Here is a 25,611-nt window from a genome sequence, read left to right as displayed (position 1 = left end):
ATTTAAATAAGAAGTTACACATTTAGAAGGTTCATTATTTCTTCGGGCAATTAGAGTTTTATTCAGTGCCCTTCAAAAGCAATGGGCCAAATAAAAATGTACAAAATGGTTTCTAAAAAGCTTAAAAATCTGACATGACACCTAAATCCCTGAATTACCTCCAGGGAGTATGCCTATGCTAAGAGTCATGACTATGTGAAAAGCAAAAAAAAAAAAAAAAAAGCAAAGAAAGAATACCTGCTAAATACAAAATGTATGCTAACTGGCTCATTAGTGATTATATGGCTTATAAGTTTAAACACAGACTAAAGTGTGGACATTAAGATAAATTTCCCACACTGTGAAAGAGAAAACTCTGAATATTGAAATGATAAAAGATACTGGTGACAACTCTGGTGTTTGACAATAAAACCTGTGCTCAATGAAAATAAAACGGGGAAATAGGATAAATAAGACATCCCAGGAAGCCCAGCAGTAAAGACCCGCCTGCTAATACAGGAGATGCAAGAGACTCAGGTTTGATCCCTGAGTCAGGAAGATTCCCTGCAGTAGGAAATGGCACCCCACTGAAGTGTTCTTGCCTGGAAAATTCCATGTGCAGAGGAGCCTGGTGGGCTACAATCCATGGGGTTGCAAAGAGTTGGGACATGCCTGAGCAATTGAGCAATGCAATACACTCAATGAAAATAAAATGGGGAAATGGGATAAATAAGACAAAATTTCAATATCCAGATATATTGTGAAATAATACACATTTATAAAAGTAAAATTAGTCTCCACTGAACAAAACATTAAAGGATATGAAAAAAGTTTTTTACTTTTATTTTATTTTTCCAGACTTTAAACTTTTTATTTTGTATTGGGGTATAGCTGATTAAACACTGTGGCAGTTTCAGGTGACCAGCAAAGGGACTCAGCCATACATATACGTGTCTCCATTCTCCCCCAAAAGCTCCCTCCCATCCAGGCTGGCACATAAAATTGAGCAGAGTTCCATGTGCTACACAATAGGTCCTTGCAAAAATATTTTTCAAAAATAAAGAACAACAAAAAATAACATGAGCTTGAATAATTCAACAGTACAAATTATTAACAAAAGACAAGTACTAATTTGTTCTTTTTTAAAAACAAAAATCAAGTTCTCTGAGAAACACCTTACATGAAAGCTACTATTCCTCTCCTAACACTGGCAGACAACTGGCAATTTACTTGGTAAAGCTACGTAATTTCTGAACTCCTGACAATAAGGCACTGTAGTAAAAAATAAAAGGACTGAATGAAATTCTATCTACTGAACCATGAGACAACTCCAAGGCTACCTCTGGCTAGGTTATCTAAACAATGATAGCTAGGTTTATAGATAAATAGAAAACTAAGCAAATGGGGAAACACACACACACTTACAGGTAATTATTACTTCATAGTAAAACTAGAATTGTATTAAAATTTAATCAAGCAAGTTACATGATATTACTATCATGAACTATGATAACATATAATATGATGACATGCACAGTGAATATTAATATAATTATGCTGAGAAAATGGAGAAAGAAAGGGGAAGAAGATGGAAGGAAAAAGAAACAGAGAGGGAGGGACAGACAGGAAAAGAGAGGAGGTGTGTGTGTGTGTGTGTGTGTGTGTGTGTGTGTGTGTGTGTTTCTGAAAGAGAGAGAGAAAGTGTGTGTGTAAAGGAGCTGAATCCTCACCATACTTAACGGGAATTCAATAGAGAATATCAAAAATTGAAAACTGAAAAGTAGCTGAATCTACATGTTACTTAGAAAATTGGGGTTAATTATCAGAGAAAGCCACAACAAGAATTAAAAGAGCCACTGAGAAGTAAAAATTGAGAGTGGGGCAGATGAATGCTTTTCTTGATAGTACTAATTAACTTTTTAAAAAATTTATTTATTTTGTTTAATTGGAGGACAATCATTCCACAACACTGACTTTTAAATTATGTTCACACATTACTGTGGTAAAAATTAACTTCTAAACAATTCAATAATGACAATGATGAATTTCTTAGGATCAAAGGAAATTTCCCTAACCTAATTTTAAAATAAGTAAAAATACTACTACATCTATGAAATGAGAAAAAATATTTGCAAATCATATATCCAATACATTGTTCATATCCAAAATACAGAAAGGGCTTAAACAATTAACAATAAAAGACAATTCAATTTCAGAATGGGCAAAGGATTTGAATACAGATTTCTCCAAAGATATATTAATGGACAATAAAGCAGCTAAAAAACTGTTTGCCATTATGAGTCATTAGGGAAAAGAAAAGAAAATCATCTTGAGATATCACTGCATTCTTCCTACGAAGATTGTAATAAAAGAGATATGAAAACAAGTGTTGGTGAGAATGTGGAAAAAAATCAGAATCCTTGTACACGGCTGATAGGATTGTAAAATGGTACAGCCCCTATGGAAAAGTTTGGCAGTTTCTTAAAAAGTTAAACACAGAGTTACTTTGCGGACCAGGAATTTTACTCCTAAGTATATACCAAACAGAACTGAAAATATATGTCTGCACAAAAATCTGTGTACGAATGGTGATAGTTGCATTGTTTACAACAGCCAAAAAGTAGAAATAACTGATAATGGATAAACAAAATACAGTACATTCATAAAATGCAAAATTATTTGGAAATAAAAAGGAATGAAGTATTGATACATGCTACAACATAGATGAACCCCCGAGAACATCATGCAAAGTGAAAGAAGGCAGTTACAAGAACAGGTAGATTCACAGAAACAGAAAGTGGATTACAGGTTTTCACGATCTGGGGTAAGAACAAATGGGAATGACTGCTAATGGGTATAGGATTTCTTTCTGAGGTGACAAAATATTCTGAAATGAGACAGCAATGATACTTTCGTAATTCTGTGACTACAGGAAAAACCACTGAATTGTATATTCTAAAGGGTAAATTTTATGGCATGTGAATTATATCTCAAATCAATTGCCATTTTTATGGTAAGAATCAGAAAAAGCAATTTTTGAATTATACCATTTGAAAAAGAAATAGAAACTTTATAACTTCTCAGGAATAAATCTAACCAAAAGCAAATAAGACTTTTAAAAATTACAAAATTCTATTGAAAGATATATAGAGATAATAAATGATTAAAACTAATCTTGTTCATGAATGAAAAACTTCATATTGTAATGTCAATTATTTCTAAATTGATATATAAATTTAATGCAATTCCAACTGATTTGTTCATAGACATTTATAAGCTCATTCTAAAATTCAAATGACAGAGTAACATACAGCCAGGGTCATTCCAAAGGAAAATAAAATGAGGAAATATCCCTTATTACCATGCATCAGCATTTTTCTAGTGTTACAGTAATTAACAAATCATATAACTTAGACAAACACGATCAAAGAACACAAGAGTCCAGAAATAAGCTTACACATATACAAAATCAGATATGGGGCAGAAGTGGCATTACAAATCAGAGTGAAATAGATAGATTATTTAGTAAATGATGAGAAAATTCATACAGGAAATAAAATGGATTCTGTACCACACAAGATAAACAAATATGACTCCCAGGTGGTTGAAAACATTTATTAAAAAAGAAAACTTTAACACTCTTAGAAGAAAAATGTCACAAAGGATAAGAACTAAAACTAAACTCAAATATTATAATTCATAAAAGAAAAAACACAGATAAATTTGAATGCACTAAAATTTTAAAACTTAAAAAGACACCACAAACAAACCATAGACACAAGAATAATACATGCAACACAATAAGCAAAAAAGAATTAATATTTAGAATATATAAAGGAAAGAGTCAAAAATATATACAAAGATGTATTTTCAAGGATGTTCATATTAGAACCTTTTCTTATTGGAAGGAAACTGGCAACAACTTATATGTCAAATGCTAGATTAGTCAAATAATTTATAATATGTGCACTTGAAAATGCTACAGTGCAACTAAAATTCATGTGAAGGAAATTTTATTAAAATAGGAAAGTACTCATAACATACTACTAAATGAGGAGGTAAAAAATTTCATCTCAAAAATTAACTTACGTTAAGCAAATACACGCATAGAAGACAAGGTACACATAGACCTAAACGCTACTAATAATCGTTTTTATGTTTACAAGTCTTTTTTCTCTTTGTACCTTTCTGTATTTTTCAAGTTCTTTCCTTTGACATACATTTTATTTGTATTTTTTTATAGAATACACTAATCTTAAGTGTCATTAAACACAAGCACACACACACATATATGCACACTTGTATAACTAAAACTAAATCAGGATTCAAACATTCCTCAAAAAAAAAAAAAAAAATTCCTCAACTTCCAGAAAGTTCCCCTGTGTCCCTTCTCAGTCCAAACTACTCCTTATCCCTGCACAGTGGTAACCAGCATTCTGATTTCCACTAGCATAATTATGTTTCTCCTTAAATTTCATAAAAATGAAATCATACAGTTTATACTCTTTTGTGTTGGTTTCTCTCGTACAACATAATGTCTGTAAGATTCATTTACGCAGTTGTGGAGGCAGTGGATCACTTTTTTAAAAATTGCTGTATAGTATTCTACTAAATGAATATTTCACAATTTATTCAATCCATTTTACTATTGATATAAAAATCTGTAGAATGCAAAAAGCTTATGTAAAAAAATGAAAAAGTATATAAAAAATATTTATGGTATGTTACACTTTAAAAGTTCAGATAAATACAATCAAATTAAAATATATTTTGAATACTCATATACCATTGTAAAGCAACTTCACTCCAATAAAGATAAATTTTAAAAAATACTCTTAGTCCAGAATGCTACTTCTGTTAGCAATAGTTTTTAACTGTATTGGTTCAAAAATCTCTTCAAAACTATGAGGAGGGACTTACCTCACTATATGGTGGTCCACTGGTTAAGAATCTGCCTTGCAACGCAAGGGACACTGGTTTGATCCCTGATCAAGAAACTGAGGTTCCACACGTTGCAGGGCAACTAAGAACACCTGCTGCAACTACTGAGCTCAAGCTCTATAACTAGAGCATCCTCATACTGCAACAAAAGGTCCTCCATGATGCAAGAAAGAAAGATCCCATGTACCGTAATTAAGACCCAACACAGCCAAATTAAAAACAAAAAAAAACTATATGAGGGCACTTCCCTGGTGGCCCAGTGATTAAGAATCCGCCTGCCAATGCAGGGGACACAGGTTCAATCCCTGGTCTATAAAGATTCCACATGCTGTGGGGGAACTAAGCCCCTGCGCCACAACTACTGAGCCCAAGTGCCAGCTACTGAGCCCACATGCCCTAGAGCCTGAGCTCCACAAGACAAGCCACCACAGTGAGAAGCCCACACACCTCACCTGGAGAGCAACCCCCATTCCTCGCCAGTAGAGAAAGCCCATCAGTCTTTGCAGCAACAAAGACTCAATGCAGCCAAAAATACATTTTAAAAAGTTACACTGCCTAAAAAAAAAAAAACTAAGAGAAAAACTATAAAACTCTGATAAAAGAAATCAAAGATGATCTAAATAAATGAGATGCTCCATGTAAAAGGATAAGAAACTCAATATTGTTAAAGTCAGTTCTTCCCAGATTGATCTATTAATTCAATGCAGTCCAATAAAAATCCCACCAAGATACCTCGTGAATACTGACAAACTGATTCTCAAGCCAAAAGATCACCCTCTGTGCACTGATGCCAAATTGAATCTTGGAGACAGTTTTGGGTAAAGTAAGAAAGAATAATTTAATTGCTTTGCAGGCAAAGGGAGACACAGTAGGCTTGAAACCCTGAAAAACTGTGTGTCCCAACTTGGAAGGATTTGGTGAGGAGTTTTATAGCAATAATTCAAGTTCTTGGTTGCTAACAAGATTAGTTTCAACAGTACATGAAGCAGGAACTTCCAGGCTTCAACAATATGCGAACCATGAACTTACAGATGTTCAAGCTTGATTTAGAAAAGACAGAGGAACCAGAGATCAAATTGCCAACATCCGCTGGATCATGGAAAAAGCAAGAGAGTTTCAGAAAAACATCTACTTCTGCTTTATTGACTATGCCAAAGCCTTTGACTGTGTGGAGCACAATAAACTGTGGAAAATTCTTCAAGAGATGGGAATACCAGACCACCTGACCTGCCTCTTGAGAAATCTGTATGCAGGTCAGGAAGCAACACTTAGAACTGGACATAGAACAACAGACTGGTTCCAAATCAGGAAAGGAGTACATCAAGGCTGTATATTGTCACCCTGCTTATTTAACTTCTATGCAGAGTACATCATGTGAAACGCTGGGCTGGAGGAAGCACAAGCTGGAATCAAGAATGCTGGGAGAAATATCAATAACCTCAGATATGCAGAGGACACCACCCTTATGGCAGAAATCGAAGAAGAGCTAAAGAGCCTCTTGATGAAAGTGGAAGAGGAGAGTGAAAAAGTTGGCTTAAAGCTCAACATTCAGAAAACTAAGATCATGGCATCTGGTCCCATCACTTCATGGCAAATAAACAGGGAAACAGTGAGAGATTTTATTTTCTTGGGCTCCAAAATCACTGCAGATGGTGATTACAGCCATGAAATTAAAAGATGCTTGCTCCTTGGAAGAAAGTTATGATCAACCTAGACAGCATATTAAAAAGCAGAGACACTCCTTTGCCAATAAAGGTTCATCTAGTCAAAGCTATGGTTTTTCCAGTACTCATGTATGGTTGTAAGACTTGGACTATGAGGAAAGCTGAGTACTGAACAACTGATGCTTTTGAATGGTGTGTTGGAGAAGGCTCTTTTTTTTGGGGGGGGAATATTAAGAACTTTTATTTTTTTTATTTTTATTTTTTCATATCACAAGCATATGTTTAATTTTTTTTTTTACTTTATTTTACAATACTGTATTGGTTTTGCCACACATTGACTTGAATCCACCACGGGTGTACATGCATTCCCAAACATGAACCCCCCTCCCACCTCCCTCCCCATAACATCTCTCTGGGTCATCACCGTGCACCAGCCCCAAGCATGCTGTATCCTGCATCAGACACAGACTGGTGATTCGATTCTTACATGATAGTATACATGTTTCAATGCCATTCTCCCAAATCATCCCACCCTCTCCCTCTCCCTCTGAGTCCAAAAGTCCGCTATACACATCTGTGTCTTTTTTGCTGTCTTGAGAGTCTCTTGGACTGCAAGGAGATTAAACCAGTCCAACCTAAAGGAGATCAGTCCTGAATATTCATTGGAAGGACTCATGCTGAAACTGAAACTCCAATACTTTGGCCACCTGATACGAAGAACTGACTCATTTGAAAAGACTCTGATGCTGAGAAAGATTGAAGGTGGGAAAAGAAGGTGATGAGAGAGGATGAGACAGTTGGATGGCATCACCGATTTGATTGACATGGAGGCCTGGTGTGCTGCAGTCCATGGGGTCGCAAAGAGTCGGACACAACTGAGTAACTAAACTGAACTGAACAAGATTAGAATACATGCAGGATCTATATGCCTTAAATCTTGTCTCAGGTGGTCTCCTAATAATGATGAGCTTCCCTGGTTCCTCTAATCTTGCCCCAGATGGTTTCTTGGCTTCTCCTCCCTAGTCTCTGCATCTCCTCCCTTCCTCAATTACCAACTGTTCGAATTTGCCCTTGAAACCCAGGGAAGGTCATGGAGACTGGAGTCTGTTCCTTATAAACAAGAAATGGAGGACAGAAAGGCTTCCATGCCCAGGAGCCCCACAGGGTCCTGCTCAGTTTAATTCTAAGTTTATATGAAGAAATGAAAGACCCAGAGTAGCAAACACAATGTTGAAAATCAAATTCAGAGGACTGACACTACCTGACATCAAGACTCACTATAAAAACAGGTGTGGTACTGATAAAGGGATAGACAGTGTATCAGTGGAAAAGAATAGAGAGCCCCAAAATGGGTCAACACAATACAGTCAGCTGATCTCTTGACAAAGAAACAAAGATAATCCAATGGAGAAAGGATGGTCTTTTCAACAAACAGTGATACAGTAACATCTACATCCAGAGATGACTAGACACTGAACTAACATACTTCACAAAAATTAACTCAAAATGGGACATGGACCTAAATGTAAAATACAAAACTATAAAACTTCTAGAAGACAAGATAGGCGAAATCTAGGTGACTCTGGGTTCGGTGATAAATTTTTAGATCGAAGAACAAAAACAGAATCCATTAAAGAAAAAAAACTTGAACTTTATTAATACTAAAAGCATTATATTCTGTGAAAGCCTCCATTAACAGGATGAAAAAACAAGTCACAGGCTGGGAGAATATATTTGCAAACACACATCAGATAAAGGTCTTGCATATGAAATACCCAAAGGACCTTTTGCTACAACACCACCACCCTCATGGGTTGCATGCAAGCTCCAGGGAAGGGCCTGTCCCAGTCGGCTCAGCCCTACTGCCAGAGCGTCCCCACCTGGCTGAAGCTGACAGCTGATGATGTTGAAGGAGCAGATCTACAAACCAGCCAACTTGAGGAGCCTGACTTCCTCACAAATCTGTGTGATCTGAGAGACTCACATGGTATTACACAAGTATGTTTTGTGACGGCAATAAAATCTTGAGAATTCTTAAGTGCAAAGGACTTGCTCCTGATCTTCCCGAGGATCTCTATCATTTAATTAAGGAAGCTGCTGCTATTCGACAGAGAAGGCAATGGCAACCCACTCCAGTACTCTTGCCTGGAAAATCCCATGGACAGAGGAGCCTGGTAGGCTGCAGTCCATGGGGTCGCAAGAGTTGGACATGACTAAGCAACTTCAATTTCACTTCTGACTTTCATGCACTGGAGAAGGAAATGGCAACCCACTCCAGTGTTCTTGCCTGGAGAATCCCAGGGACAGCAGAGCCTGGTGGGCTGCCATCTATGGGGTCGCACAGAGTCGGACACGACTGAAGCGATTTAGCAGCAGCAGCAGCAGCTGCTATTCGAAACCATCTTGAGAGGAACAGAAAGGAAAAAGATGCTAAATTCCATCTGACTCTGATTGAGAGCCATATTCACATTATAATACCAAAGGAGTCCTCGTCGCTAATTGGAAATACGAGTCAGCACAGCCTTTGCCCTGGTTGCATAAATTTGTCTACTGTACTCAAGCCATAAAACCATTGTTTAACAGGAAAAAAAAAAATCCAAAGAACTCTTAAAACTCGACCATAAGAAAACAACAGGCAAAATATCTGAAGAGATATTAATATCTCACCAGATGAAATATGTAAATGGAAATTAAGCATGTGAAATGATGGCAACAGGTATCATTCAGTTCAGTTCAATTGCTCAGTCGTGTCCGACTCTTTGCAACCCCATGAACTCCAACATGCCAGGCCTCCCTGTCCATCACCACCTCCCGGAGTCCACCCAAACCCATGTCCATCGAGTTGGTGATGCCATCCAACCATCTCATCCTCTGTCATCACCTTCTCCTCTTGCCCTCAATCTTTCCCAGCATCAGGGTCTTTTCAAATGAGTCAGCTCTTCTCATCAGGTGGCCAAAGTATGGGAGTTTCAGCTTCAACATCAGTCCCTCCAATGAACACCCAGGACTGATCTGCTTTAGGATGGACTGGTTGGATCTTGTAGTCCAAGGGACTCTCGAGAGTCTTCTCCAACACCACAGTTCAAAAGCATCAATTCTTCGGCACTCAGCTTTCTTGACAGTCAACTCTCACATCTATACATGACTACTGGGAAAACCATAGACTTGACTAGACGGACCTTTGTTGGCAAAGTAATGTCTCTGCTTTTCAATATGCTGTCTAGGTTGGTCATAACTTTCCTTCCAAGGAGCATGCGTCTTTTAACTTCATGGCTGTAATCACCATCTGCAGTGATTTTGGAGCCCAGAAAAATAGTCAACCACTGTGTCCACTGTTTCCCCATCTATTTGCCATGAAGTGATGGGACCAGATGCCATGATCTTCATTTTCTGAATGTTGAGCTTTAAGCCAACTTTTTCACTCTCCTCTTTCACTTTCATCAAGAGGCTTTTTAGTTCCTCTTCACTTTCTGCCATAAGGGTGGTGTCATCTGCATATCTGAGGTTATTGATATTTCTCCCAGCAATCTTGATTCCAGCTTGTGCTTCCTCCAGCCCAGCGTTTCACATGATGTACTCCGCATAGAAGTTAAATAAGTAGGGTGACAATATACAGCCTTGACGTACTCCTTTTCCTATTTGGAAGCAGCCTGTTGTTCCATGTCTAGTTCTAACTGTTGCTTCCTGACCTGCATATAGGTTTCTCAAGAGGCAGGTCAGGTGGTCTGGTATTCCCATCTCTTTCAGAATTTTCCATAGTTTATTGTGATCCACACAGACAAAGGCCTTGGCACAGTCAATAAAGCAGAAGTAGATGTTTTTCTGGAACTCTCTGGCTTTTTCCATGATCCAGCGGATGTTGGCAATTTGACCTCTGGTTCCTCTGCCTTTTCTGAATCCAGCTTGAACATCTGGAAGTTCACGGTTCACGTATTGCTGAAGCCTGGCTTAGAGAATTTTAAGCATTACTTTACTAGTGTGCGAGATGAGTGCAATTGTGTGGTAGTTTGTGCATTCTTTGGCATTGCCTTTCTTTGGGATTGGAATGAAAACTGACGAGGGAAACATAAATTCAAACAACGAGATACTACTACCTATCTATTAGAATGGCTAACATTCAGAACACCAATTGTCGACAAGGATGTGGAACAACAGGAACTCTTACTAACTTTTGGTGGGAATGTAAAATGGTACAATCACTTTGGAAGATGGTTAGCAGTTTTCTTTGCAAGCTAAATACAGTCTTACCATACAATGCAGCAATTGTGTTCCTAAGTATTTATCCAAACAAGAAGAAAGTATGTCTATACAAAAACATGTACACAAATGTTTACAGAAGCTTATTCATAATTTCTCAAACTTAGAAACCACCAATATGTCCTTCAGTAAGTAAACAGATAAACAAACCGTGGTGCATACATACAATGAATTTAGTTCAGAAATAGAAAGGAATGAGCTGCCAAGTCACAGAGACATTAAATGTATACTGCTAAGTGGAAGAAACAGTCTAAAAAGACCACCTGCCATTGATTACAACTATAGGACATTCTGGAAAGGCAACACTATGGAGTCAGAAATAAAAATCAGCAGTTACTAGAGGCTCAGCAGAGGACATGAAGTATGTTGAAGGGATGAATAAGTGCAGCACAGAAGATTTTTAAGGCAATGAAAGTATTCTGTATGATACTGTAATGGTACATACATGACTTCATATTTTCATCAAAAGTCATAGACTTAAACAACACAAAAAGTGTACCCTAAAATAAACCATGGACTTTGGTTAAAAGCAATGTAACAATATTGGTTCAACTGTAATTAATGCACTAGTATTATAAGATGTTAATAATAAGAGAATCTATAGCATCTGTGGCTGGGGGTGGTGGTATATGAGAATTCTTTCCTTTTTGCTCAATTTAACGTAAAACAACCACTTTAAAAAGTAAAGTCAGGCTGCATTCCCCTCAACTGGACACAAAGTCTATCACTGAAGGGTGATCTGGGAAGTCATCTCCATTTTTCCAATGCAGAGGCATTGTCTTTGAGGACCCCCCAGAGCTGGTAAGAAAGCTATAAATGCCTATTTGCATAAACTGTGTTGTGAAGGACATTCAAGTAACTTAGAAGTTCCCTCTGGATATAGGAATAGGAACATCAGTGTAAGACAGAAACTTTTTTTTACTGATTATTCATTTCTGCAGGTTATTTTTTTATCATGCACTTTTTATCTCTTTAAAAAAAAAAAGCATTGTCAAAAGTAAAATGAAAAATAAGTTTGCAACCTTCCACTTCTCACATCTGCTTTGATGTCCTAGGAGTAATCCACTATTAATAGTTTTGATGTATACCCTTTTGGATATTTATCCTTTCTTCTCTAGGTCTTTCTAGCCCAACAATGTATCTATGTCTACATATGAAATTATAGAATAAACTACTTAAAATTACCTAGACACACCAAAAATAAAAGTCAACTAATATAAATAAATAAGAACAAAGAGAAATATGATAAACATTCTCATCTGCAGAAAACAAAACAAAACAAAGAACCCAAAACAAACATTCTTCTGAGAACAGTGTTCAGGCATCAAGCCTCTATCCAGGAAGATGCACAAAAGAACACACTCATAAAATTTGGAATGCGATTTCATAAGGTTCACAGTATCCTGCAGCCCACTCATGATCTCTCTACACCCAGGTTTATAACCTCTAAGTTAAGGAGAATGAAATATGAATTTATCTTTTTATTTTCCAAATTTTAAATTTTATAATTGACAAAATATTTACAATCTAAAATTACTGACTTCTTTTACCTTTAAGCAAAGTAATTAATTCCATATTAATTAATCCATATTTCCTTCAAATAATGCTACATTTTCATCTATAATTTATGCCATCACTTAGATTATCAAACTGATCCAATAAAATTTTAAAACAATTGCTACTTTTTTTTTTTACTCTGGATTAATTATTCACTATTAAGTCATTTCTAATTCACTAAATAAATTTTACAGGTAGAAAAAAAATCTTACCTGCAAAATAGGAAAAGTAGCAGTGGTGATGCCCATTTTGTGTAAATTTAAAAGCATTTCACTTCCACTCCATACTTTACAGGATGATTCATAATCCCTTTCCACAAGATGTTCAGAGCTTGCTTCTAACCAACTGAAATAAAATAAAACAGTTCCATCAACCAATATCATCCTTATGTGCACTATTATTTCAACAGAACAAACAGAACTGTGATACACTGATCTGTATTCCTTGATGCTCTTAGCACATAAATGTAGATTAATTAAGACATATTTTAAAAAGCATGTATGCTTCATATCACAACGTAATCATACAGCTAAAAAGCAAGCTTTTATTCAGAAAAGAGAAAGACGCATGTGATCCCCAGTTTGTATTTTGTGAATTTACACTGCTTAACTTGTGTGTCTCTCCAACTCACAAATTTGGTCTGCACATAAAAAGAAACACAAGAAAGCTAATAAGGAAATTATAGCACTAAATATTAACATTAAAATGGACTTACTAGAAAATAAATAATATATTCACTTACAAACACACAGAGAGACATTTGTACATTCAGTGAGTATTTAAATGTATTATGCCAACACATGAAAAGATGCTCAACATCACTCATTATCAGAGAAATGCAAATCAAAACCACAATGAGGTACCACTTCACACCAGTCACAATGGCTGCGATCCAAAAATCTGCAAGCAATAAATGCTGGAGAGGGTGTGGAGAAAAGGGAACCCTCCTACACTGTTGGTGGGAATGCAAACTAGTACAGCCACTATGGAGAAAAGTGTGGAGATTCCTTAAAAAATTGCAAATAGAACTACCTTATGACCCAGCAATCCCACTGCTGGGCATACACACCGAGGAAACCAGAATTGAAAGAGACACATGTACCGCAATGTTCATCGCAGCACTGTTTATAATAGCCAGGACATGGAAACAACCTAGATGTCCATCAGCAGAGGAATGGATAAGAAAGCTGTGGTACATATACACAATGGAGTATTACTCAGCCGTTAAAAAGAATTCATTTGAATCGGTTCTGATGAGATGGATGAAACTGGAGCCGATTATACAGAGTGAAGTAAGCCAGAAAGAAAAACACCAATACAGTATACTAACACATATATATGGAATTTAGAAAGATGGCAATGACGACCCTGTATGCAAGACAGGAAAAAAGACACAGCTGTGTATAACGGACTTTTGGACTCAGAGGGAGAGGGAGAGGGTGGGATGATTTGGGAGAATGGCATTCTATCATGTATACTATCATGTAAGAATTGAATCGCCAGTCTATGTCTGACGCAGGATACAGCATGCTTGGGGCTGGTGCATGGGGATGACCCACAGAGATGTTATGGGGAGGGAGGTGGGAGGGGGGTTCATGTTTGGGAACACATGTAAGAATTAAAGATTTTAAAATTAAATAAAAAAATAAATAAATAAGGAATAAAAAAATAAATAAATAAATGTATTATGCCAGATACTACGCTGGGTAGTAGAAATACAGCAGTAAATAAAATAGGTAAAGTCCTTATTCTTATGAAAATGAAATTCTACTAAAGGGAGGTAGAAATGAACTTTAGAAACAAATCCATGAACATGAAAACATTAGGTAGTGATAGTGATATTATGAAAATTAATTGGATTAATGTAATCTAATTGCTACTTTCATTTGAAGTGCCAAGGAAGCTCTCCTAGAGGTGACATTTATTCTAACAACTGAATGCAGAAAGCACTCAGTCATGTGAGAATCGGGGGGTGGGGGGGAAATGAGTATTCCAAGCAGAAGGAATGTCTGGGGGTGATTAACAAATTTTGCCTATTTAAAAACCTCAAAGTCAATGTAATTACAACACAACAGGCAGAAAGAATAATAGTATGAGCAAGGTTAGTGTGTGAGCAGGAATCAGATCATATTGGGCCAGGAAAAGAAGTCTGAATTCTATTCAGAGTGTAATGGGAAGATTTTAAATGGAGGATTTTCAGTGAGAGAGATAATCTACATTAAGCATTTAAAGATGATTCCTGTTTATAAGGCAGAACACATTATAGGAGAAAGGCAAAAATGAAGGTCGGAAAGACCTATTAGGAGGCTGCCGTTTTGGCTCAGCTGGTACAGAATCCGCCTGCAATGCGAGAGACCTGGGTTTGATCCCTGGGTCAGGAAGATCCCCTGGAGAAGGGAAAGGCTACCCACTTCAGTATTCTGGCCTGGAGAATTCCATGGACTGTATAGCCCATGGGGTGGCAAAGAGTCGGACAGGACTGAGCGACTTGCACTTCACTTCACTTCCACAGTGTTCTAGGGGCTTCCCGGTGGCACTAGTAGTCAAGAACCCGCTGCAAATGAGGAGACATAAGAGACACAGGTTTGATCCCTGGGTCGGGAAGACACCCTGGAGAAGGAAATGACTTCCCACTCCAGCATCCTTGCCTGGAGAATCCCATGGACACAGGAGCCTGTCAGGTTAAGGTCCATAGAGTTGCAAAGAGTCAGACACAACTGAAGTGACTCAGCACACGCACGCACAGTGTTCTAGTTGAGAGATGATTCTGGGATGACAGATATGAGATTGAAAGATCTGGGATAAACTGTGTAGGTGGCATTTTTAAAACTTACTGATGAATTGGATGAGGTGAGAATAATCAAGGATAATACTTAGATTTTTGATTTGAAGAACTGGTTGGTGGTACCTGCTTAGATAAAGAAGACAGAGCAGGTGGGGGAAGTAGGGAAAGAAAGGAATATTTTGGAAAGTTGAAATTTTATATCCAGAGATAGAAAGTATAGTTGAGTAGATAAAAACAGCATTCCAGGGAGAGACTGGGACAAACACAGATTCAGGCCTCGTCAGCATTGCTTTAGAGTTATATAATTTAAGGAAAATGAAGAACTAGAAAAGAAATGAGTATCCAAAACCAAGCCCTAACACACTTCAATATTTAAACATCAAACAAATTAAGAACTATAAAAAGAAACTGAGAAAGAACGGACTGTGAGGAGGAAGAAAACCAGGAGCTGTCATAGAAGCTGACTAAGGAAAACACATTCCTGTGTGTCTGCTTGTCCTCACTACTTCACTTCTGATACCTCTGGATGTCAGCTTTCCTCCCCACAAGCAATTCTCTGAGATATCAGACGGGTGTCCTATAATTCAATTCAATTTTGACACCAACTGAGTTTGCAGAGACCCCACAGATTAAGTACTCGGTCTCATTAGACTGTCCCTCCTCCCTCCCCCAGCCTCAGATGCCAGTTGTAAAAGTCCAGGTTGTCATCTGTGCTTCTGACCAAATACCTGTAAGTCAGAGGTTCCCACGACCCCCTCTTCAGGTTGGGCATTTACTAGAACAGCTCACAGAAATCAGGGAAACACATTTACCAGTTTATTATATAATAAAGGATATAGATAAAAATTCAAATGAAGCGATAAATAGGGTGAAGTCAGGAAGGTTGCCGGGCACAGAAACTTCTGTTCTTTTGTGAAATACACCACACTCCAAGTACATAGATGTGTTCACCAATGTAGAATCTCCCTGAAGCCTGTATTTTTGGTATTTTTATGATGACTTCAATACAAAGGCATGATGGAACATTAACTCAATATCCAGCCCCTCTCCTCTTTCCAGGGAGAGTTGGAGCTCAAAGTTCTAACCTTCTAAACATGGCTTGGTGTTATTAGTGACTGGATCCATTCAGGAGCCCTTCAACCATCACCTCATTAGAATAAAAGACAGTCCTATCACCCAGAAAATCCCAGGGGATTTAGGAGTTCTGTCAGGAACTGGGGTCAAAAATGAAACAACAGAAGATGCTCTTAGTGCTCTTATCAATTAGGAAACTACAAAGGTTTTAGGAATTCTGTGCCAGAAACGGGCGACAGAGACCTATATATATTATTCCACAGAAGACAAAAACACTTTTCATAAAGGTGGTATTCAATAGCAACCAACACTGCTGAGAGGCTAAGTAAGATAACAGAAATAACCTTTGCATTGGGCCATCTGTGGACCACTGGCGATCTTGATAAGAACAATCTCAGTAGAATTATGCATACAGAAACACTACAGGGATGGATGAGGAAATGGGAAATGAGAAAATAGAATCAGCAACTACAGACAACTCTTTCAACAACTATGCTGTGAAACAGAAATGCCAAACTTCTACACAGCAAAAACACCTCAAGGAAAGACTTAATCAACAGGAAAATTTGGGCTAGGCTATCTTTATGTTTAACTGGAAAGGAACAATCCATTTTCCAAGTAGTCTGGTCCAAGTTTACTGATTATAAAATACTTGGCATAATAGAACATGTTTCTAATACAAAAGCAGCACAGATGGCAATGACAGACAAATGCTCTTACTTAATGAGGCTACAGCACACAGCTCGTAGGGGTTCATGATCTTTCTTCCTTATATTATAGTTAATCATACTATCTAGTTCATCCCGAGCAAACCGGAGCTGAACTTCCGTTACACTGTAACTTGCTGATTCCCGAGCACAGTCCTCAATGTTATGAGCTTCATCTAAAATGACAACCTGTTCTTTCAGATTGATGTCCATCTATAAGATAAAAGAGTTTTCTTGTAAAACATTCAGCAAAATGGATTTAACACCAATAGGCAGGTCACTTCATTCAAAAATTCACACCATAGGCCAATATCTATCACAAGTGCAACTACAGAAGTAAATGATTCTCAATCTTAAAACTTTTAAAGCACTTAAACCAAGCAAATATCTATAGAGTTTTCCATTTTTCACCCTCAATATACTTGCAAACTATCAACCAAAATAATACGTGTTAAGTGACCCAGGATCAAAGCGTAGCTGGTTACACAAAGGATTGTTAAGGATCTTCAACATAGCTTAAAAAGCAGAAGTTTTAAAAACCTGCTTTAGAAAAATTTTTTTTAATTAAAAAACATTTTTTTTAAATAACAGCACAAGATTCAAAAGACTCTCAAAATACTAATATATTATGTATCTGTTTCATTTCAGTCTTTTCTGCAATCCTTTGGAGAACTACTCTTCCCCAATACCCATGTGATGTCAGTAGGACTGTTAATCTATTAAACAATGTACCACTGTCATAATGTGGGTAGACTCAGAACCCAGGCCTGTCAATTAAATAAGGTATTCCATTCCTGTGTAGTCACACTAGTTCAAGAATGGGTATGAGATCCAATCTAGGCCATCCAGAGTAACTATAGGTGACTATCTTTTTTTTCCAGGTTACCTAGCTGGAAAAAAGCTAGCTGACTATAGTTAATCACTGTTTCCACTGGGAAGAATTTGCCTGATTATAAAGCCACCACAATAGTCAAGTATGTTTTTCATATGTTTTACCAAAGCTGGGTTTGTGTTAATGGCAACTGAAAGAGTTCTAATACAAAATGTCACAAAGCAATTGCCACTGAGTTATTCTGAGGAACAATACTATACAGAGGGCTGGAGATGGCTGAGGGGAAAAAAATGAAAGAGTAGGAAATATACTGGGGTTTAAAAGATGAGTGGAATTTGGATTTGGATAGAGAGAGAGCAGGGCAATTCAATACATAGAGGTGTAATCAAAAGCAGAGATACAGGAAAGAACAAGGTATCCTCAAGGGATCTTGAGGTAATTTTTCAAGTGCTCAGGTTGGAAATCTGGAGCAGAAAAGGCTGAAAAGGCAGATTCAGGTCAGACCATTGATCATATTGAGAGAAAGCTTGAGAAATATGGACTTTATCCATATGAGATTTTTAAGCAGAGGAAAGATGTTATAAAAGTAATATAAGAAAGACTGACTTGGCATTGATATATACAGTTGGTCAAAGGAAACAGACCTAGTTGAAAGACAACGAAACAAAAGGATGTATAGCTGGAGGAGCTGACGGCAAGGAGGCAGAAGGGGCTGAGAAGTCCTTGTGATAGGCTGTGTACATGCTCAAGCATAGGGGTATTAAATATAATGCCCATTTATTTTGAACTTCCAGAAATAGAAAGCTAATGAGAGTTGTACAGTCAGTTCTAAAAAGAGGAGTAATAATATACCATTATTCATTCTTTGTCTTATGCTGTAACAACTGGATGTCTCTAAGAACCAGGCAAATAAACACAAATGCTGTAAGTTCTTCAAAACATAGATTCTTTAGATAAATATTTTATAATAATTCTGACTATGCATAAAGTGATAGCTATAAATGAGTCTCAAATGGAGATAATTTTGCAGCCAAGGGGATATTTGGCAATGTCTGGAGACATTTTTGACTGTGACAACTGTGAGTGTAATACTGGCATCTAATGTACAAAACCAGACACTAATAAGCATCCTACAATGCACAGGACAGCCCACCACAACGAAGTATGTAGCCCAAAACGTCATTACTGTCAAGGATGAAAAATTCTTTTATAATTCCACTTCAGTACTAAGTCCTTAAAAGTACTTATTACTTTGACAATTAAATCGACAATGTCTAAAATTCATTTTTTAATATCTCCTAGAATACACTTTGAACATTCTAATCTGTTTATACATTTTTCATAAATTAAGTATAAAGCAAAAGGCATTAAAACATCTAAAAGTTTTTACATCCATCACTTATATCCCAATAAATAGGAAAAAAATTCTTTTAATTTTTACATATCTACTCACAGTTTCCCTTATCTGTGCATCTAGAAGATAGTTGTAGGGACAAAATATTATGTCAGCATTTTGCATTAGTTCTCGTGCTGTGTAATATGGACATGCCTTTAGTTTTCTCCCCAGGCTGACAAGTTCTTCTATATCCCAGGCCTTGTGCATCCCTTGGAAAGTCTGTAATGTGTGTTGGTCACTAATTTTATGAACACCATGATAAAAATAGCAGGATTTTCCCTGAAAACAAATATGTACAGTTGAACTAAAACAAGTTTATCTCAGAATCTTTAAAACATCATTAAAGCCACAATATAAAGATTTAACAGAGGAGACAGAGTACACCAGGTCTATAATATAACCTTTTTAAAGAACTACATTAGTTAACTCAGAGCTCCAGATCAGTACAGCTCTAGACACACCAGATTAACTTGAGAAACATTTTTATTAAATTAATTTATCTTTAATTGAAGGATAACTGCTTTACAATATTGTGTTGGTTTCTGCCATACATCAACATGTTATCAGCCATAGGTATACATATGCCCCCTCCCTCCTGAACTTCCCTCCCACCTCCCACACTTTCCCACCCCTCTAAGTTGTTACAGAGCCCCAGTTTGAGTTCCCTGAGTCACACAGCGAATTTCTATTGGCTCTCTATTTTACATATGGTAGTGTATATGGAGAAACATATTTTTTTAAGTATATTTGTTGTGACTTTGTTATGATTAAAGTTATATTAGGCAAAAATATTTCTGGAAGGATATATAAGAGCAATAGTATCACTAGTTGCTTTCAAAGATGAGAGCCAAGTGACTTGGGATAGGACTGAGAGAGATTTTTCTCTATAGACATTTCTGTATCTTTTCAGTTTGAGCCATGAGACAGTACTACTTAATCAAATACAAATATTAATAAAAACAAAAGAAGGAAAAAAGAATGGAAAGTGGGAAAGAGGGAAGAAGAAATGTCCCAGGGGACAAAAGTATTCATCATATAAAATTGGAAAATACAAATGTACCAAAAATCTATAAATTATCTAAAATCCTACTTTATCAAAAATGTACTATTAATATTTTGATGTATCTCATTTCAGATGTCTTCTCTATTTATCAATATATCTCTGTAATGTGACCCAATATTAAAATGAGAACAAATCAAATTTTCCCCAGGTGCATGCACTGAGGATTACTAACAATCCAGTCACTAAGTATTTTTTACAAAACTGGTCCTGCCTTTTTTCTCATAGCCTATTTTATTGAAAATCTTATCAAATATATCTTTTCATACCACTAAGCTCTTTTCATTGTTGCTAACATATATTGGATTAGTGTGCCACATCTGATGACCCAGTTTACCACTGGACATTTAGACTGGTTTCAATTTTTGCTTTATAAATAATGCTGCAATAAGCAATTTTATGCCCATTTCTAAATATTTTCTTATCATACATTTTTTGAAGTGGCATTATGAGATCGGAGAGTATATTTTTCAGTTTCTTGAAAACCGTGTCATCAAATTATCCTCCAGAAAATGTTTATGAACATTTTATATTACCCTTTTTCCACACCTTTATCAACATTATCTTATTTTTGCCTATTTTAAAGGCAAAAATAGAATCTTCTTTCAGGTACTATCTACTAATGTCCTTTGCCATTCTATTACTGGAAGTAAAAAAATTTTATTAACATATATACACTAATCAAAAAATAAGATGTTTGATAAAACACAGTCCTGGCAAAGGCATCACATCCTATTAAAAGGTGTATAAAATTATAAGTATAAACTTCTATTTCTATTAGAAATACACAGGAAATTTAACTACCAAATAAAATTTCACCATTAATGTGATTATATATATAGTGCACTGTTTAATAGCTCCCATCAAATTGGAAATAAACTAAATATCTACCAACAGAGGATATGTTAAATAAATTCTGGCAAATTCATATAAATGGTATGTGCTATGCTTAGTCACTCAGTTGTGTCCAACTTTGCAACTCCATAGACTGTAGCCACCAGGCTCCTCTGTCCATGGGGATTCTCCAAGCAAGAATACTGGAGTGCGTTGCCATGCTCTCCCTTCAGAGGATCTTCCCAACCCAGGAATTGAACCAAAGTATGGTCCTTAAAAAATGAGGCTGATTTGTCTTTGTGCTGATTTTTAAGCTTTAAAAATAATCCATACACATACATTATACAAAATACATATTATAAATGTTTTAGAAGAATATACATAAAACTTTACAGTAGGTCTCTTAAAGGGATGGAAAGAACTAGGAAGAGAGATCTTCTCCTTTCATTTAATACCTTTCCATAATTTTGAGTCTCTAACCATGTATGTTAGTTTTCTTTTTCAATTGTCATCTGGTACTAGGTAGTGTAGTCAAGGCTATGGTTTTTCCTGTGGTCATGTATGGATGTGAGAGTTGGACTATGAAGAAGGCTGAGCTCCGAAGAATTGATGCTTTTGAACTGTGGTGTTGGAGAAGACTCTTGAGAGTCCCTTGGACTGCAAGGAGATCCAACCAGTCCATTCTGAAGAAGATCAACCCTGGGTGTTCTTTGGAAGGAATGATGCTAAAGCTGAAACTCCAGTACTTTGGCCACCTCATGCGAAGAGCTGACTCATTGGCAAAGACTCTGATGCTGGGAGGGATTGGGGGCAGGAGGAGAAGGGGATGACAGAGGATGAGATGGCTGGATGGCATCACTGACTCAATGGACGTGAGTCTGAGTGAACTCTGGGAGCTGGTGATGGACAGGGAGGCCTGGCATGCTGCAATTCATGGAGTTGCAAAGAGTTGGACACGACTGAGCGACTGAACTGAACTAGGTGGTGAAATAATGGACCATTTTAATTTTCATTAATTTTATATATCAATAAAAAAAATTAATGTGATTTTGAAATCTAATATTTATCTTTCCCAGTTTGTTATTCTTAACCACTGGGGAGATGTATGTGCGTGTGTGTGTATCTTTATCTACAAACCATCAAAAACAAAAATCTGTTTTAAAAATATTCATACATTATTACATATACAAAAATATCTAGACACTGCTAGAAATGGAGTAACTCATAAAAAAGGTCATAACCTACAAAAGATGTCTTCAAATTCAAGGACAAGGCATGATCAGCTGAGGACTGCTAATTCAGTCATACTACTTATTGTTCCTCCAAGGTGTTAGAATTAGAAAGGGCTCACCTAACCGTCTTCACTTGCTTCAATTTTGTATTATTTTCACTTACTTTATCTAATGTCTATTATTCTTTTTAATCCTTCATGCCATGTCAACTTCCCTATACCATATGCCACCATCTGTTTTTGTTTCTAATGCAGTGAAAACTGTAATGGTTAAGTGGAAACTTGCTGATTAGTTGTCTGTCACTGGGCAAACTTCAGGGCCCATCTTTCTCATGTGACTAGGCATCAAGAGTAGCTGAACTAGAAGCCTTTTAAGAGTTCTCCGACCACTGACTGCTATTTCTAAAGTTCTTTCTAGCTCTAAAATTCTATGATTTTGGCTCTAGAGACCCAAATATGGAAATATGTCTAGTATCGTTCATACTGACTTTGATATCAGATTGAGCTTAATAATGACATTTACCATTTCTTCATTCCAAGTACCTTTCATACTATTCTGAAAGTTTTTATTTGTACTGATAACAAAGTGATCACTAAGTTGCCTTCAAGTCTATGGTTATGGACTGTTAAATCTCATCTTAACCAAAAACAGATATTCTTCTATACCTAAAATAATTTTTTAGAATGATTTCTAGGGCTAGTTAAGATGATTTTTTCTTAATTGAAACAAAATTTTACTTTTAGCAGATAAGTGCATTGCTTTTCCAGTATAGGAATATAAAAGAAACAGTGAACAAAAACACATGTGCCTTTGGATCAAGCCAAAAAATCAGAAAGTTTACACTTTAAGGGCACTTAGAATGACACTGCTGTGCAGGCTGATAGCAAAACCAGAAAAGCTCATCCATTTTAGCAGTGTAATATAACCCAGAGGGGAGTCTGTCAATTGAAGTGTTATCACACTCTAAACTCTTTTTCACTTTAAACTGTCAGTTATCTATTTATCATTTCTCTTTGGTAATTCAGCCATAGTAAACATAGACACCTTTAGTGACTTTGTAATTGGCCCTCATTACAATACCAAATTACCCTTATGGCTTGGGAACAAGAAAGAGAATGTTCATGTATGCCTTATGAGCTAGCCATTCTGAGGCAGAATTAAGTCAAGACAAATGCAGATATCTTCAATTATTTATATTGTCAATATTCAAAAATAAAATATTTGTCTACTTTAAAACAGTACCTGAAGGCTAATGAAATGTTCTGAATATTCAAGTCTATTTGATTTTTATTTTTACAAGATTCAAACTTAGGAAACTAAAGATCAATCAAAAGACATAACCAACACTGCAAGATTCTAAAAGACTACATAAAATATTTGCTTTCAATGCATAATCACATGATGTTTCTCAATAGCAAGTAGCAAAAAAAAAATAAAAAAAGACAATGCTAGCAAATCTTCCTGCACAGACTAAAAACAAATTTCAAGCATTTGAAGAATTTAGTAGATCGGTTAGCCACATATGGAAAGAAATCTACTTAAGTATAAAATTTATGGGTTTTTATCATGAAGAGCCTTTTCTCTATTTTATTATTTTTTTAACATTCAGCTTTTTAATATTTTTATCTCTCTTTGAAAAGAACTTTTAAAATATACAGTGAAAAGATTGTACAATTCCTCAGTTAGAAAGAATATATATGGAAACAAATATGATCATACAATTTTAACAATGGTTTTCATTCAGTTATTCTGTATTCTCTTCGTGATTCTAAAAAAGTCACTTAAGTTTTTCCACTGAAGCCTCATAGTACTTATATTTCATATTATCTATTGGATTTGCATATCTATTGAGGCTTCTTTTGAATAATTCCAATAAAGGTTGAATAAATCTCATATAATAATAGGAAGCACTGAAAAAGAAAAACATAATACAAAATAATCTATTCACATTATATATTAGGGGATGATATACAGTTAAATGAAACTAGAGTCTAAGAGGCTATAGCTCTTAGACTTTTGTGTAGAACCAACTATGTTCGTTTGACAAAATACAGAAAGACAGAACTTTCAAATTACGTTAAAATATCATTGGTCATTTCATATACTATCAATTTATGGTTCAACTATAATTTCTGGGTATAATTCCAGACTTGTAACTTCAATTTTAGAGTAAACTAGTTATCTAACTTGTACACAGACAAATAAACTAATACTGGCGAAATATTATCAAAAAATCATGACTTTAGTGAGATTTATTTATTTCCACCTAGCCAAAATTCATATTATTCTAAATTTCCCCAGAAAATTTCAAAGCCATAAATAACATATCTTTAATTAATAACTTACTGTAATTTTTAAAAGAAGTTTATACTAATCAGAATTATGAGACAGTACAGTCATTACATTTCTCAATTAAAAAACATTTTAAAATTTGCCCAGAGAGGTCATATGCACATTACCTTATTCTGAAATTTTTAAATATGTAAAATATATCAATTAGATCTAGTTAGGCTAAATCATTTAAATGTTTTTTTCTCCTCATTTGACCTCTATGTTTGACTACTTTTAAAAGAAGAAATTAAGACATGGAAATTAACTTTCAAGGAATTAAATAAATATCCCCACATTTTAGCACAAAAACTCATAATTTTAAACTTGAATAAAAGATTTCCTTACGGTAAAATTATTTTTTTTAAATATCAACACTAGCAATCAATCTGACTTATCACTGTAAATGTACATATAAAATGAACACATTAAAAATAGAGTAATTTTTATCTTTCAGCCTAATTTTTTGCCTAAAATAAATGAACTTTACTCACATTTTTTCCATCCAGCAGTTCCATGCACCTTTCATTTCTGTTGAAGTTACCTATTACTTCCGGATGGACACAAGAATGATCCCTGCTGGAAAGAATAGTCATTGGGACCCCTGAGTATGCTGTTCTCTGGAGCTCTCTAGTAATCTGAGCAATCTGCTTGTGTGTGCGTGTCCCAAAATATATTTTGGGTATCTTGGACTTCCCCCCATGATCCTTCTTAGTGGTATTTGAAGAATCTTCACTGTTTCCTTGTTTAGTAGAACAAGAGCACCTAGAACAGTGACCAGGGGGCTGTAACAAAGGAAAGAAAAGATAACTAATGTCTGGACTACCATAAAATTTTTATCAAACTTTTTATGGAGTCAAAACTATAAGTAGTGAATTACAGTTGCCAAATAAAGGGAAATTCCATAATGTCACATCATATAAAATTTGCCTTTAAAGAAAAAACTGCAAATTCAATTTCAAATT

General features: G+C 35.9%; 1 protein-coding gene and 1 pseudogene across 1 annotated transcript in view; one reads left to right on the top strand and one right to left on the bottom strand.

The window, feature by feature from the left end:
* BRIP1 (BRCA1 interacting DNA helicase 1) overlaps positions 1 to 25,611 on the bottom strand; it is a 186,412-nt gene that overhangs the window by 113,459 nt on the left and 47,342 nt on the right. Inside the window, exons 6-9 of the mRNA XM_068978905.1 lie at positions 25,141 to 25,431; positions 19,250 to 19,471; positions 16,978 to 17,177; positions 12,611 to 12,743 (exon numbers count right to left, since the gene is read on the bottom strand). Coding sequence (XP_068835006.1) covers positions 12,611 to 12,743; positions 16,978 to 17,177; positions 19,250 to 19,471; positions 25,141 to 25,431 — 846 coding nt within the window. The remainder of the gene's footprint in view (positions 1 to 12,610; positions 12,744 to 16,977; positions 17,178 to 19,249; positions 19,472 to 25,140; positions 25,432 to 25,611) is intronic.
* On the top strand, positions 8,394 to 9,195 carry LOC138082746 (small ribosomal subunit protein uS15-like; annotated as a pseudogene).

The sequence above is a fragment of the Capricornis sumatraensis genome, chromosome 8, assembly GCF_032405125.1.
Source record: "Capricornis sumatraensis isolate serow.1 chromosome 8, serow.2, whole genome shotgun sequence".
Classification (NCBI taxonomy): domain Eukaryota; kingdom Metazoa; phylum Chordata; class Mammalia; order Artiodactyla; family Bovidae; genus Capricornis; species Capricornis sumatraensis.
The sequence above is the reverse complement of the archived record's forward strand: the minus strand, read 5'-3'. Positions and strand labels throughout refer to the sequence as shown.